Source organism: Cyclopterus lumpus, chromosome 6 (assembly GCF_009769545.1).
Source record: "Cyclopterus lumpus isolate fCycLum1 chromosome 6, fCycLum1.pri, whole genome shotgun sequence".
Taxonomy (NCBI): domain Eukaryota; kingdom Metazoa; phylum Chordata; class Actinopteri; order Perciformes; family Cyclopteridae; genus Cyclopterus; species Cyclopterus lumpus.
Window position 1 is genome coordinate 14,639,357 of NC_046971.1, and position 17,330 is coordinate 14,656,686.

Here is a 17,330-nt window from a genome sequence, read left to right on the forward strand (position 1 = left end):
AGTCCTGACGTCAGGGTGCCTATAAAACTAAGCAATGCTTTTTAACTCGTCGGCTGACTGATGCCTGAGAAAAATATCTATCAATCTTAGAGTGGAGGGTTTTTTTCTCCACAAAGCAACTATTTGCCCGGGACACGTGCGTGAACCTCCTCAAATTGGCGCACTAATCCTAAAAGGAGCCATGAAGTGTTAAATGGTAGAAACACAGACAGCGGCGCTCAGACACCCGCACGCTGGGAGAGAGGGAGGAAACAGCGCTGCTCCAATGCGTCTGTGCAACACAGGCTGAAGAAAAAAAAAACTTATCGACTCACAAAACCAAAACCTGCGCTGCGCAATTAGTGCGTGAAAATCCACTTTTTCTCCGGTTTTGAAGAAAATAAATAAATAAATCAAGCTGGCTCAGTGCGTGTCTCAGCAGCCCACTTTGACAGGTGCTCCTCACCCCCTTTGGAGGACTGTCAACAGCAAGAGGATGGCATCAGAGCTGGCAATGAGCAACTCCGACCTGCCCACCAGTCCCCTGGCCATGGAATATGTTAATGACTTCGATCTGATGAAGTTTGAAGTGAAAAAGGAGCCGGTGGAGCCCGATCGCAGCATCAGCCAGTGCAGCCGCCTGGTCGCCGGGGGATCCCTATCTTCCACCCCGATGAGCACGCCTTGCAGCTCGGTTCCCCCCTCGCCAAGCTTCTCGGCGCCCAGTCCGGGATCAGGGAGCGAGCAAAAGGGACACTTGGAGGATTTCTACTGGATGACCGGGTACCAACAGCAGTTGAACCCCGAGGCTCTGGGCTTTAGCCCAGAGGACGCCGTAGAGGCGCTGATCAGCAGCAGTCACCAGCTCCAGACCTTCGATGGCTATGCCAGGGGGCAGCAGTTCGGCGGCGCAGCCGGGACAGGAGGCGCCATGGCCGGGGAGGAGATGGGATCAGCGGCCGCCGTGGTATCCGCGGTTATCGCTGCAGCCGCAGCTCAGAACGGGAATCCCCTCCACCACCACCACCATCACCACCACCACCACAATGGGGCACACCACCCGTCCTCCGGGTCTCAATCCGGCGGCAGCGTGGGGGGAAACCACCAGCACCTGCGCTTGGACGACCGGTTCTCGGACGAGCAGCTGGTGACAATGTCAGTGCGGGAATTGAACCGGCAGCTCCGGGGGGTCAGCAAAGAAGAGGTGATCCGTCTGAAACAGAAGAGGAGGACGCTAAAGAACAGAGGCTATGCCCAGTCCTGCCGGTACAAGCGGGTCCAGCAGCGGCATGTCTTGGAGGGAGAGAAGACGCATCTCATTCAGCAGGTGGACCACCTCAAGCAGGAGATCTCCCGGCTGGCCAGGGAGAGGGACGCCTACAAGGAGAAATACGAGAAGCTGATCAGCACCGGCTTCAGAGAAAACGGAGCATCCAGCAGTGAAAACAACCCTTCATCCCCGGAGTTTTTCATGTGAGTCTCGGCGCCGATAAGTTTTAATGACCGACCCTCACAATGAAACCGAAAACAAACTTTTAATTTGCACGCAGCTAAAAAAAAAAAATAGGTTGTGCGTGCTTGAGTTTAAGTTTTGTTTAAGTTGCGTTAGTTAAGGACAAACGGGTTTTTACACCTTTCTGTATTTCAATATTTTTTTGGGTTTCATGGCGAGGGTCTTGTTTAAATTTTGTTTCATCACCTTCAAAGGATATCTGGCTACTAATATAGATATATGCATGTTTAAATGATTGAATAAGAATATGGTTTCCACAAATATTTTCAAAGATTTCTGTACAATTCGCGATTAGATAAACTGCTTAAAATGACTTAACACTTGTCTGAGTCCGCTCTTACAGCCTCCCCATGCACCTCGTCCATCCTGTCCCCTTTACCCAAAAATAGTTTTATGAAATTCAACAACCTCAGGCACAGCAGCTTTATTTAGTTGTACATTTATTTTAGTTTTTAGTTTAAAGCCAATTCATATTGGATATGAATGAACTCATTTTCATATCAGCCATCCTATTTGTCATATCAAAGACATCCAGACAGCAGAAGTGTGGTGTCAGACTGTAACAGTTATGTGAAGCCATGCATGCTGGTCATGTACGGATGGTGTTTTTACCTTTTTCTTTTTACTTGTTTTTGTGTGTATGATGATTGTATTATACAATGACTGCATTGTTCATCTCCTTTTGGGATTTATTTGTAAAAAACTGTGAACCTCCGTCACTTTCATAAAAGTTCCCCCCGAATTTTATACAAGCTGCTTTTGGAGCCTGTGAGGAAAATAACATTGTGGAATAAAGCAACTTTATACACAATATTGACGTATATCTCGGACAACATTATATCAAGGTGAGCAACATCAGACAATTTAATAGAAACAATTATATTTTTTCTTGACAAATGCAAATAGATTATTGCGATCAACAAGTGGGGCTGAGGATAACACGCTTCGAACAGAACAGAAGCAGAGTGTGATGCATTTATTGAAATACATGTGAAAAAGACAACTTTGTCACGCCAAAAAACAAATGATCTGTTCTTTCTGCAATTCGTTGTTAATGTGTCTTCCTTTCATTTAAGGAACATTACGTTTACCCAGAACCCATATGGGTGTTATTCGGAAAATAATCTGAACTGTTTGGAAGTGGAAATGAAATTAAGCAAAGCACCAAGTCTTTTGTGATGATTTCTAAACAGTCAAATGTATCGCCTTGACATTACGATGAACTGGCAGACATCGTGCTCACTTTTAAAAATGGAATTTAATAAAAACACCATTCATCAATAAACCTTCATGAATGGAAACAAATATATTCTCCGGATAATGTTTGTTATTTTTGTTCTCTTTAGTTGTGCATGTTGGTTGTGTCTCTGAGGCGACACCACACTATTTCAACCCTTTCATCTCCTCTAAATCTAAACTGAAATATAAACAGAAGAAGTAACTGTCAGTGTCATCACGTAAACATCTGTTCATACACATTGAGTTTGGACTGAATCGCGACGCAGATGTTGCGCACAAGGCGCATAATTAGAATAGAACAGCTCCAGCATCAAGCCCAGTTCGGATGTATGCACTGAACTCGTTTTATTCCTTCACTCATTAAGCGTTTTCATTCTTTTTTCCGCTGAAAAATGCACGGGGAAAGTATTTTCTTTTTCTTATTTTGCTTCTCAAGAAAGGGACGCTCTTCACCTGTTGCGTAATTAAAGACAGAACACTCTTTAAATTCTCTTTAAAAAACCCTAAGACAATCGGACCACAAAGCTTAGTATTTCAGAAATAAATTAACTTTAGCCACAGGGCCTATTATATTTGTGCTGCAGCTGTCCTAGAAAATTCTGAGTTAATGATTGATTTTAGAGTAAACTTGCACTTTTTACTCGGTAGCTGTCCACTTGTTGTATATTGTCCGGAGAAAGTTTCACTTAAAATCGACCAGAGAAAAAGGTCTAGATGGCAAAATAATCAAATGTACGAATATGCACAAATATGTCTAATTTTGTAAGTTTGACGCCCTGATAATAATGCCGCCTAAAAATAAACTTTCTGCAGGCAAACGCGTTATGATAATACTGCGGTGATATAATAACAATTGTCTAGTTTCTGGTTAGACTAAAAATGGTCACAGTAATATGTAGCTGTGGATATGACATGCGAGGTATTTAGGCAATCCACCACTTACGCTTCAGTGTAAATATCTTTTATTTGACTCGTATAAATGCTGATAAGAAGGGAAAAGCCACAGGAGGCACTTGGAGTAATTTGGTTTTGTAGCGACTGACAGCTCCAAAACCTCCCTCTGCTCGACTGAAACTCTCCTCCTAAATGCAGCCTGATGAACTCAGTGCATCCAAAAGAGCAGAATGGCTGAGATAAAAGCTGTGTTCTGGTTTAGGCTGCCATACAAGGTCACTGCCACAACTGTGTGTGTGTGTGTGCGCGTGTGTGCGTGCGTGTGTGTGTGTCTGTGTGTGTGTGCGTGCGTGCGTGCATGTGTGCGTGTGTGTGTGTGTAGATATGATCTTTTCTGATTGCAGGACCTTTGCGATTCTGGGGGCTTGATGTGTGTATGAACATAAGGAGGAGATGTTTTTTGTTTTTGTCTGTGTGGCTCATGGAAACTTGAAAATGCACCAGCGGTGGTGTGACTCAACGCAAAGTTGAAGTCCAAGACTGAACAGACTCTGTGTCTCTCCTTTACTACAGTGTCACACACACACACACACACACACACACACACACACACACACACACACACACACACATGTACACCTGACTTGCAATAGCTCCCAAGCCCAGAGTGAGGGACAAGATGGGAGAGCATGATCCTCTCATGCCTGGAGGAATGATTTTCTCTGTGATTAAAAGTGAGTGAGAGACAGCGATAGAGAGCAAGAGGGATAGATAGAGAGAGAGGAGGGAGTGGAGGGAGGGGAGGGGGATGCTGGCTGCCTTCCTGCTCCTTTTAGATGATAAACGATCAGAGATGCGTCGTAGCTGAGAGGAGAAGGCCTTTTAGTGAGCATGTGTCCACTAATTTATGGCCTTCCTATCTGATTAGGTCAATATAGTGTGCTATTTAATTACATTTGTGTTATAACCTAGAACTGGAGATGCTATTCTTCTTCCATGGCACCCCTCTCTTCTGTGAGGCAGATAGGGTCAGCTGAGTTTTCGGTGGAGTCTCAGGATTTTACTCAGGACAGTCTTACCTGGAATGTTTTGGGGACAGACGTCTGCTTTTTGTAATGGTTCGTACGTTTCCAGTGTTTGAGCTTCGTTACTCAATGTGTAGAATGACAAAGGGGAAAAGTGCTGATCATTGAACGGGTGGAAATTGTGTGGGATATTTTCTGCGTGTGTGTGTGTGTGTGTGTGTGTGTGTGTGTGTGTGTGTGCGTGCGTGTGAGTGCGTGTGTGTGTGTGTGTGTGTGTCCTGACTTCTAAACACACCAAGGAGCTGGAGGACTCAGTCACACTGATTCACTTCCTGTGTTGAAGGAGGACAGAAGGCACAGGAAACAATATTTCAGCGCTGCCTCCCCATTTCTCAACCTTCTGCCAGATTCACTGCTTCTTTCTCTGCCTTTTTGCCTCCTCTGTTTCATTTGTGCGGTATGAAAAAGTGAGTACATATAGCATACAGACACGCCACATTATTAATCTTATTAGCACGGCTGTAATTCTATTCTCTGGCCCACTATATTGACTTCTGCACTGTGATCATTTGCAGTCTGTTCAATGATTAGGTTATTAAAGATAATGTAGTTGTCTGCTGTCACAATATTGGACTTTCTCTTTCAGGTCAACTATGGGAAATCACTTGGAAATTTATCAGTATTGACATTTGAATCATCATCATGTGCGTCACTTTAATGCCTCAAAATTAATAGGACAAAGGCTGTGCGCACTTTTTAGTGTCTATTTGTGAGAGTGCTCAATAACCAGCCAGCATTGTCTTTTATTTGACCTTGTGGAGGAAGGGTGGTATCTGCTTCAACTGAGTGCATTATATCTATAGAAATGAGTCATGGTATCATGACATTGTGAGGCTTGTAGCGTGTGTCAATCAAAAGGAAATCTAAATAAATGTAGGTAAATAGTCTCACTTAGCTCAGAAAAACTCAAAAGGCCAAAGGCTCAAACAATTCAAGCTGCATTATTTTTTTCTTTACCAGTAATGCCCTAATGAATTGAACAGCTCAGGGTGCTCCAATAGTTCCTATTTTTTGAGTTATCACTGCTATAATAAGAGTTGGTTTTCTTATAATCAGTAGAGCAGTAAAACAGTTTATTTCTGAAAACTCTACCTGAAAAAAGCATTATTACCTTAAGGTGTCAGTAATAATAATATATTCAATCCATTATGTTATCATTCCATGACTATCGCTGAATCAAAAACTATTTGTTTTGTATTACTAAAAATGATGTGGTAACAATTGGAGCCTCATGTCTTGTTTAGTAATACAACGTTTTTTTGTGTGCGTTCATTTCTTTTCTTCCCAGTGAGCGCTCCCTTCCCCATGAGAAGCTCCCCCAAAGGGTCCAAAACATATTCGCATTCAAAAGAGGAAACAATTTCAATCTCTTCCACTCAATCCGCATCTGCATCACTCCATGCGATAAACATTTACATTTAAATTGATTTAAATCAGCTGCATTTATGTTCCTCTGTGGTCCGTCCATCATCTAGACCCGCAATGCCAGAGCTTCTCTCTCTCTCTCGCTCTCTCTCTCTCTCTCTGTCTTGCAGTGTCCTGAGTTATGTGTCATTTATCTGAAACCCTAATAATTTAACTTGTCCGCTCCTGTTGTGGCTGTGCATGTGGTAAGAATGCAGCAGCTGTAAAGAAGGTGTGTGCTGCTGCCTCTGTATGTATTTTATTGGCTTTACACTGTGATTCTTTTTCCCCAGTAAATGGAAGCATGGGCAGAGAGAAGTTAATGTGATTGTCTGAATCCAATCCTATAGTCCTGTGTTGAATTGAGATTACTGTAAATGCTCAGCTGTAAAAGAACGTGCACGGGCACATGTAATGTGTCTCGTGCATGTTGCAGTAGAATTCAAACATTAGATTTGCATTTGCTCGTATAAGAAGCTTTCCTCAGAATGCATCACTAAAGGGCAATAGATGAAAGCTAATTATGTTTTAATTATATGTGATCACAATATTCTGACTCACGGATAAACATAGCTGAGGCTGTGTTGATGTTTTCAACAGTGAGTTGAGTTGCAGGGCACAGAGTCAGTGGAGTGGTGTATGGACCGCAGCGGACGTGGCGAGGGTGTTTGGTGTTTGGAAACTGAGTGCATTATGTTTGTCAATGTGTGCGTGTTTAAGTCTGCGCATGCACACGTTTGTGTTATGCAGGGTGGAGCTGGAAGCAAGCCCGACCCCTGTGTGTTTTACCTGCATCTCAATGAAGCGAGAGAGTTGATTTACCCCTCTGCTGCAGTTAGTCTCTCTCCCTCTCTCTCTCTGTCTCTCTCTCTCTCTCTGTGTTTGTCTCTCTCTCTCTGTCTCTCTCTCTCTCTCTGTGTTTGTCTCTCTCTCTCTCTGTCTCTCTATCTCTCTCTCTGTCTGTCTGTCTGTCTCTCTCTCTCTCTCTCAGCTAGTCAAACAGACATTGATCTCTTAGCCAGGCAAGGTGACCCACAGTGTTGTTCAGCTCTTCCAAAGTCTCTCCTCTCCCTTTAATTTGTACCTGGGAAAGGCCTTGACCCCACAACCCGTTGCCATGTTGTGTGTGTGTGTGTGTGTGTGTGTAAATGTTCCTCTGTTTCTGGCATGGTGTGTTTATCAATATCTTTGTTTGTCTTTACATATGTGTGTGTGTGTGTGTGTGTGTGTGTGTGTGTGTGTGTGTGTGTGTGTGTGTGTGTGTGTGTGCGTGTGTAAATGTTCCTCTGTTTCTGGCATGGTGTGTTTATCAATATCTTTGTTTGTGTTTACATATGTGTGTGTGTGTGTGTGTGTGTGTGTGTGTGTGTGTGTGTGTGTGTGTGTGTGTGTGTGTGTGTGTGATTATGTGCAGATTGATTTGCGGCTGCAACTGTACATTCTCAACTATATAGGAACATGTGAGAGTCTGGTCTGTCCATATTGATTTGTCAGAGCATTTTTCAGGTGACGGCAGACTTGTGTGCTGTGAGCTCCTGTATAGCTGAATGGGTCAGAGTCCATTTGGCACCAGTGTGAATCGGATTACAGGGAAATGAATGGCCCTCATTGTTGCTTAAAGATGGATTGGGGGGGCATTAATATACTTTGTCGCTCGTTCGCCTCATTTCGTTCCACTGAAACCCAGCAAAAGGTTTTTCAGAATGATTCGTCATTTGGTTTTTAAAGCAGGTTTTCTTTATCCATAATCTAACATGTGTACATATTTTATATCCTTACACAAACCTCAGACATGCATAAACCCCAAATCAATGTAAACGTCTAGATATGGTCCTCGTAAACTAACGGACCTGACATTAATTTCCATTTACACATTTACACTGTATTTTTGTTAATTATTTTAAATAATGCACTTCAAAATTGACCGTTTTGAATGGAGGAAAGGGTGGTTATAGAATTACAGTGTTTTATTAACCATTGTAGTAACATAATGTTACAACTTGAAATGTATTTTAGATATACTTTTGACCACGCAATGTGTGTGTGTGTGTGTGTGTGTGTGTGTGTGTGTGTTAGAAGTGTGCATAACATGTATTAATGATAATAAGCCAAATTGCAAAACAATTAGAAACTTTTCATTTAAATCTAATGACTGATGTCTTTGTCTGTTTGGTTAAAAATATGAAATGTTTGAAACTGTTAATCTAAATTGTTAGCCTTGAATTTAAAAGTTTGATGTTCAACCTTTTATGAATTCAGATATATGTAAATTTTTGAAGAAAAGAAATAGGTCACAATTTTATTGTTCAGATAAAGTTGTATTGGTTTTTCAAAAAAGAATAATATTACTCTTTGCTTTAGCTTTGCTCTTTCTTTCTTAATTCATGAACACTATTACTTAATGTAATATGCATTAAGTAAGTGTTTTTGTCTACAGCAGTTTCCTGTGTTACACGCTGGGTTTTTAACACATTTCTGTTTCCTGTTTTCGCAGGACGTCAAGAAAATTCCTCCATCTGTGATCGAGAGCTATGACTTCTCCGTCCTACCACCCTGGAGTCTGAGGTAACTTGTCCTGCTCAGGTTTTAATCTTTGACACTCTTTTACTTTACAGCACAAATTAATCTATGTCATATACATTGTTAAAATATCTAAAACTAATGTCAAATTAAAGAAATGTGAAAATATAAACAAAAATACTAAATGGTCAGTGTAGCAGAAGTGTGATGATCTCCTGTATGTTTATCAAAATACAACACATAATGTTCACACTCAGTAACTGATCCATTACAACCAGGTTGTCAGAATTAATGTAGGTATATTTCATTATTTTATTTACATTCAACTTTATACCCTAAAAGTCCACTTTATATTTAAAAAAACCAAAATGGGTTGCATCCAAGCAAATAATTTGATATATACTTTAATATAAAAATACAAATAATACTGAAAATGCGGAACAGAATTGCTGCACAATGTTTTATCTTTGAATTAATCGTTTACTTATGTTCGTAGTTGTCAATAACGTAGAAATATGAATAGTAATTTTACATTTTACATTTTCACATTTCCTGTTACCTGCTCTCTGTTCGTCTTTCAGAAGAAAACAATTCAAACAGGAGCCTGAAATCTGTAGCTCCATGACATCTTGATATTTTCAATAGTCCACTCTTTTATATTGATTTAATGTAATAAGGAAGCACTCATTTGGGACAGCAGACACTAGGGAGGGTTTCATTATTAGATATTTTTCTTACTTCACATTTAGCTCTTCAAACACTCCGGCAACCTTTGTCGTGTGCGATGTTGTGCAGCTTTCTGCTTTGGGGCTCTGACAGTGCAGTTTGATTGACAGGAGGGTGACATGCGCAGTGCTCATGGGATGATGCCAAAACTTTTGGCTTGACCCTTTGACCTCCTTCACTCTCTCAGCTCTCTCTGCGGAGACAAACACTACATTATTTTTTATTTCTGGCTGACATGCAGATGGACGGATGGAGGGACAGCAGAGGATGGTGCAGGATGATGAAGTGAGGGAGGGAAAGCGAAGGCTAGTTTGTTGCGCTCTCACGTTGGCGGTTAAAAAATAGAGGGAGAGGAAGGATCGATGTAAGGAGTCGAGGCAAGGGTTAGGGATGGAGTTAAGGGATTGAGGACAGGAAGGAACCTGGATTTGAATGCAAACATTTACGCTAGGGTGAGAGAACAGGCGGAGGTGAGGAGGCGAGGGAAGGGAGAAAGGGAGAAAGGGAGAAAGGGAGAAAGGGAGAAAGGGAGAAAGGGAGAAAGGGGCTCCTGGCCATGGATGCAGACAGACAGGCAGGGTAACCAGAGGCAGGCGGTGACCTTCTCTGCTGCTGGATGATCGAAGGCTTTATTTAAAGGCCTGGTCAATGCTGGGTGCTGCTGAGGTATCAGCCTCGCAGCCAGGCGACTCATCACCACTGTAATACAACTCTCTAACCCTAATCCCCCTCCCACACACACACACACACACACACACACACACGCACGCACACAGACACACATACACACACTCTCACACACACTCACACACACTCACTCACACACTCACACACACACCCACACACACACGCACACAGACACACACACACATACACACACACCCACACACACACACACACACACAGAACAGGACAGGACACTCTCTGGACACCTCAGGTTTTACACAGCACAGTCTGGACAGAGGAAACAACAGTCTCAGCATTGGTTAATTTTACTGTGCAGCAGACAGTATACTCTACTTTCCTCGTGTGCTCAGCATTGTGAAGCACATGCTTGTTTTGCCTTTGCTATGCACTCCATCACTTTCCATTTTTTATACCGTTGACCAATTATACATAGACAGCATAATGCGATGATTTTATATGTGACGTACTGATACAGTGAGGAATGAAGTGATGATGATGAAGAGGTAACAAATTACAGAATGCAGGCTGCTAAGGTAGTACACCTGCATCTATATGTGTGTGTGTGTGTGGAGTGGAGCACGTGTTTGTGCGCTCGCATGTGTGTGGCTGCAGCGTTAAGACACCTGCATGCTTCAGCACTTTCTGGCTGTCAGGAGCTCTGAGGTCACAGGCAGGGGAGTGGAGAGGGCACATTAGAGGAATCTTCAGAGCCCCCGCCCACCACGCCTCCACGATCCTTCCCCCCTGCTCCTCCCACCAAACCTCACTTTCCCCTCTCTCTCCCGTTATCCCCCGTCATCCCTTCACCACCTCCTCCTACTCGTCTACCCCTCGTGGTGACGGGGTGAGTCGGCCACTCCGGGGAGAGGGGGCACAGGGACGCAAGGTGCCTCTGTGGCTGACAGCAGGCAGGTCAAGTTTTTGTACACGCCAGAGGAGGAAGGACAGATGCACGCAGACACATCAAGGTGTGTGAGTGTGTAAGGAAAAGGAAGAAAGAGAGGACTTATTTAAGTGCTTGCGTGGATAAATGGGCTGTGTATGGAAACACCTAAAAAGCTTTTGTCATTACATGTTTGTTCATATCAAAGCTTAAAATGCGACTGGCTGAAAAATATAAATATCAATAATGCAGAAGATTGATGTTCAATGCATATCATAATATCTGTTTAGGCTAGTTAATGTTGGACAATATTGTAATGGGAATCAAACTGCAGCATTTCAACTTCTCACAAAATACTAAAATAATGAACATAGTTAACACAACTGTATGTCATGATTTCTAATACTGAAGCAAAATTCCACAATATGATTTGAGATGATAAACAATAAATAACCCACCGGTAATTTAAACATTGAATTGTCACTTATAAAACACTGCAGCTGTGTTGGGTTCTTTTGTGTTTCGCAGCGACAAGGATTTGCTCCATTCTCTGACACTTCACTATCCATTTACTGCCTGGGATATATATAACTACTAGCTGCTCAGTGTGAGACTCGTTACACTGTTACAGTCTTGATAGCGACACAGACGCCATCCCTCAATCCAGAAAATCCAAATGACAGGGAGGATATGAACAGGATGTATGCTCATCATTAGGCCTGGTCTGAAAAGACAGGAAGCAAGTAGAATTGGGGTCTGGATTAGAAATAACAAAAAGGAATAATATGTCACTCACTGCCGTTAAAGATACACAAACTGAACACAGAACAACTGTGTTTAGGTTTGGATTGTTTTTAAAAATGTGTTATGTGTTTTTACTTTCTTATTAACCACAGACAAGATGATACTTGAGGACAAAACTGCACCCTTGAGCTAAACCTCTTAACATCAACGCGCTCCTCTTTTCAACTTATGTTAAATATGCAATTTTCTCTCTGATATTTCAGTTGTTTAAACCGGGATTGTGTTGTTTTATTCAAACATAGTTAGTTGAAAAGCTGCTACCACTGCGTGTACTGTATGTATGTATGAGTGTGTGTGTGTGTGTGTGTGTGTGTGTGTGTGTGTGTGTGTGTGTGTGTGTGTGTGTGTGTGTGTGTGAGCCTCAGAGCCACTGTTGTCCTGAGGTTGTGACTGTGTGTTCACAGCATGATTGAGAGAGGAACTTGTGATCAGCCGGAGGTTAGTGTGATATAATGTATTCCCCTGAATCACCGCAGCCAGCAGCCCAGGGCCTTCCTCTTCCCCGCAGCCTCCTTCCCCTTACACACCCACTCACACTCCTTCCTCGCTCCCCTCGCGTAACCATCCCCTCTCTTCCCTGCGGTGACTACCCAATGCTAGCTGCTTAGCGTTGCACCCAGCGTCTAATTGAATTCCAACACTCCGGCGTTAGCTCCTGATGCTATAGAGATGTTAACACGGCACAATACTAACAATCCTCAGGACGTGTTTCAACACCCAGCTCCTCAAGAGAAAATTAAAACTAAGCTCACTCTTGCAGTACATGATTTATTCAGAGCTCCAAACTATGTCTTCTGTATCCCCTAAAGGGTTGTCTTTTATAGCCATGAGCGAATCAGCACTTCATATAGCACATGCAGAATATGTATTGTGGCTGCGCCATCGGTAGACGGAGTGTGTGTGTTTCCTCTCAGTAAGAGTATTTCCTCTCACATCTCACGCTTCTACTGAAGTGCATCTATTGTCCCTTATATAAATGTGTCTGCAGGTCTCTCCGCATCCATATTGCTGGCGATGCCGTCCATCCCCTGTCCCTGACACCCTCACTTTTATTCCCTGGCTCTCAAACACTAGCTCTGGGCTTTAATGGCACATATTTCCTGGGCCCGGCTGAAACGGGATGCATCTTCTCCTTGTTAGTTTGATAAATAACCAGGCTGCTGGGAAAGTGCTGAATTTGAGCTTCCAGCCTCTATTTTCTGCTGGATGACATTCATTTTAAGTGCAAAGAAGGAGCTAACTAATACAGACAAATAAAAAGGAAGGAGGAAGAGAAGGTGCAGAGGTCCCCCTGTTACCTGTTTATACACAAGCATGTATATATGCAATATGCAAACCTCCAAAAAGAATTCAATACACACAAGCGGCGCAGACTTATGTTCTCAATAGATGCTTCTGTTGTTGTTCAAACTGTGAAATCGTCTTGTCCCATTATACGTACGACTCCTGCAGAGGTCAAAGGTGTAACATGTTGCAGGTAGACAGACAGTCTGTCAGGTATCAGTAAGAGTGGCTCCATGCTCCTCTATCTACTGTCTGCCTTCGCCCCTCCTCTCTGTCTGTCTCTCTCATTCTGTCTCCTGAATTATGTGTTTCATCATAAAAAGATATTAGGTTATATTCAGGTTTGAGTCTAAGCAGTTCATTAATGGATTCCAATTTTAATATTCAGATATTACCTTTTTGGTGGGAAAAAACTATTGATGCAGAAAACCCAAGAATTTTTTTTTCTCTAGCTAAAACATTACATAAAGTACATTTAAACTGGATGATTAACAGCCTGCAACAGCCTGAGAACACGTTTGGAAAATATTCTCTTTGTGTAGTTAAAATCTATATTTACATCATGTTGCCTGCATATTTTGATTGCTTGATTTTAACTTAAAGTTTAATTTAGTTTTTACAATTTTGAACCCACAAAACCTAAGATGACTTTACTTTAAGAAAAAGCATTTGTCACATGACAGCAGCAAAAGCACAGCAATAAAGGTGTTTTACTGCCGGTATATAATCAAGGACCACAAGGATGTCGCCAGAACATACGCAGCACTACTGGTGATGAGAACCCCTGTCATCAGTCACAACATGCACAATTAAATACTTAAATGTACCTCTAGCAGTTGCATGTCACTACACACACACGCAAACATTGTTGATATAGTTTATAAATGCTTTTGTTAGGTCTCCTAACATCAAACATGTATCGCACGCACGCACACACACACATACACACACACACACACACACACACACACACATCACACACACAGCTCTGTTGTGTGGAACACAAAACAATGAAGCTGGCTGAGACACCTCATACATTATTTTAACAATGTATAGTGCGATGAATAAAAAGGTCAGTGGTTGAGAACTGGCTCCATGTAACAATAAGATGCTTGAACTGAGCACTGCTGGCCCTTCAGTCAGCATCCTGTGAGGAGGAAACACATGTGAACTACAGTGATAGATTCTACTGTAAGCTGTGTGTATGTGTGTGTGTGTGTGTGTGTGTGTGTGTGTGTGTGTGTGTGTGTGTGTGTGTGTGTGTGTGTGTGTGTGTGTGCATTCATGTCCATTCAGTGGTTACGGGGCACTGTTGTGAAACACTTATAACAATAGATTTCCTTGGTCTATCATTATTGATTGTACATTTTTCCCTTTTGCCCTTTGCCTCACTTTGATAAATGTCTTTTATTACGACAACATTTTGCTTTTAAAGAACATGGTGAGCTGAGATTTTGTTTCTAAAGCGATGCTTTTCTTAGACCAATTCTATTTTTATCAGCATCTACTCTCGCTCTGCAGATGCGCTGCAAGAAATGCGTGTTTCTGTTTGCAAAGCAGGGTTTAATTTTCAGGGTGTATTTATCACATGCTGTCATGTTGCGGTCACATGACCACATGAACCACTGCCAGCAATTAAGGCTGATAAATCACTCATTTACAGGAAGAGAAGGAGGGACGGACTTGGCCAAAGAGGAAACAAGGGAGTGATAAGAGAGAGGGAGAGGAATAATGAATAGCCTGTACCCCTTCACAGATATTTTATTCTTTCATATTTTAAAACATGATCTTGAATGTTATTGTGTTTGGGCAGTGTAGTATGAACTGGTGCCAGTGAGGCTCATTGACTCCTACAGGCAGAGACAAAGAGACAGATGGTAGTCGTTTGTGTGTCTTACTGTGATTGTGACCTGACTGCACTACTTTATTTACTGTTGGAGGTGTGTGTTCATGTGTGCAGCTGAGTGCACGACTGCACAAGCAAATGCATTTGTGTCATGACAAAGAAAGAGATGCAGAGACCATTCGTACACAACCCTCACTTCACTTTCTCTCTCTCTTGGGTTCCTGCTGATGGATTTCCTCTCAGTCTAAACAGGAGAGCAAACACATTGAAGGCTCTGCATGCAGCTATTCCACATACCAAACAATGGGATTTAATTATCAACATCCTTTCTTTTGTCAGAATGTAGATTGAAATAGTAAGTGTGAATTCCACCGGAACTGTGAGCGTTAGTTGCTGATCAGACACAAGTCTTCGAGTACTCCTGGGATGTGGACGGGGTCTAACCTGTGCAGCGACTGTATAAGTGACATCAGAGTGTGTGTTTTAGTGGCCCGGGTCAGTGCTCTGCAGTGTCTCAGCCTGCCCACTCACTTGAAAAGGCTGATTAAAGATTCATGACAAGAAAAGAAAAAAGGGGGGAAAATAATGTTTTTAATGGGCTAGAAGAAGACGAGGAAAGAAGAAGATGTCTTTACAATGAGAGAAGTTGTGTCAGTCAGGTTTCCTGCTGCAGAGGGAATATGACAACGAAAGATCAAGAATCAGCAGTTACTCTGTGCGTGTGTGTGTGTGCGCACGCGCGTGTGTGTGTGAGAGTACGTGCGTGTGTGTGTGTGTGTATTAAGGCTGTATTGAACAGAGGCACGACCCTGCTGTCCACGGTCTTACCAGTATTATAATCATAAAGCGAATGCGTGCGCCAGGAGCAGCTATTCTAGGGAGAGAAATACATTGTGTACACATTAGCTGTACACAAAGACTGTGAGTGTGTATTTTGTGTGAAGTATTGCCAAAGTCGCTCTAGCATGGAAAAAAATCTTCAGTTTTTTTCCAGCAGAGAGGACGGTGTGATCTTTGCTGCTTACTCGCTTTTTAGTAACATCAGTAATGTAAGCTGTATGCTTTGTAAAAAAAATTTTTTTTCTCTGTGAAGAATGTTTTAGGGGGTTTAGTTTTGAATTATTGTCATACATTATGCAAATAAATGTTTTTTAATGTATTTCTTTTCTTTTATCTTGTTACTTTATGTTCAGTCAGGTCAAATACACATTTCTTATAAATGTAACAGATGGGAGTGGGGGTGCCTGGGGATTTGTGCATTGAATTTCTTTTGATTTACTCCCAGAAGAAGTTCCTCCAGATCTCAAATTTCACTGCATGCAAGTGACATATAGGAACCGTCCTCATCGCTCTCTTTCTCATTTGGCTCAAGGTTGATACACATATGGGGACAGAAAGGGAGAGCGAGGGAGGAGACACCTGGGCAGGAGGAGCAAACATGGAAGAGCGATGCAAGCATGCTGCATTGCATTACATGCTGCCTGTACAACTTTTAAAGTGGTAGTGAACCCATCACAAGAAATGGGTTTCTACAAAGGGGCCTCAGGCTGTAACACTACATGCAAACCGCCATTTTTCCCCCCTCAGAGTAATAAATCAGAGGAATTCGTCACACACGAGGATGCTTGTGTGCACTGTCCATAATCCATGTTTAATGTTGCACTGGGGTAATTGTGTGAATACCGAATTTGGCCACAGGCTCCGTCAAGTCTATCTATCTATTACTTATATGTGTGATACATTAAATAGTGCAAATAAAGCATCATAAAAGTCGCACAGCAGGTGCAATAAATGGAATATTGATAATGCAATGTCTGTGACGGGCAGCAAGCTCTATTACACCTTTACGTCAGAAAACTGTTTTTTTTTTTAAAGTGCTTTTGCTACATATTTCTATATTCATATATTTGTCAAATCAAAAATGATCAATCCAAAGCCGTTTTCAAGATTTTAATTGATAAAAATAAATCCAATTCCTTATGCTGAGTTTGTTATTAAAGGGCCTGTAAAAAGTGGAACGTTATTAGCATCAGACCACTTGGGGTGAACATCTGCAGACTCTGCAGGACCAACATACATCACTGTTCCTCTTCTCACTATTTACTGTCACACACACACTTGTGCTGCTCGGCTGCATCTTTTGCACGTCTCTTGTTGGTTCTGCTCTTTAGGTCGGCCAGAGGTCAAAGGTCAGCAGGTTAGTCTTGGAGGCCAGGATGATCACAGCTGATTGGTTTATCACAGCGCAGCTCACCAGTAATCCACTGGCGAATCAAAATCAAAGTTTAACATGATTTTGTTTTTAATGATTCCTCTGCATTATTCTGCTGACTGCATGAAACCTTTTTATTTGTTTATTTTATTTTGTATTCCTACAGTAACTACTCTCCTTTGAATAATTATATGTTCTTTTCATGTTCTATTAGGACTGTTTTTCCTCACTATTTTTTCATCTTCAAAGTGAAA

At 42.1% G+C, this 17,330-nt stretch overlaps 1 protein-coding gene across 4 annotated transcripts in view; it reads left to right on the forward strand.

Annotated features, from left to right (window-relative positions):
• The first annotated feature begins 244 nt into the window (after positions 1-244).
• The window catches only part of LOC117732621 (transcription factor Maf-like), a 64,965-nt gene continuing 47,879 nt past the window's right edge, over positions 245-17,330 (forward strand). For 2 of the 4 annotated variants that reach the window (XM_034535668.1, XM_034535666.1), the window contains exons 1-2: positions 245-1,452; positions 8,609-8,679. In XM_034535668.1, coding sequence (XP_034391559.1) covers positions 476-1,452; positions 8,609-8,636 — 1,005 coding nt within the window. In that variant the 5' untranslated portion in view covers positions 245-475 and the 3' untranslated portion in view covers positions 8,637-8,679. Of the gene's footprint in view, positions 1,453-5,011; positions 5,118-8,608; positions 8,680-16,236; positions 16,746-17,330 lie in introns of those variants that run through there. The other 2 variants (XM_034535667.1, XR_004609617.1) reach the window with 2 other exon arrangements.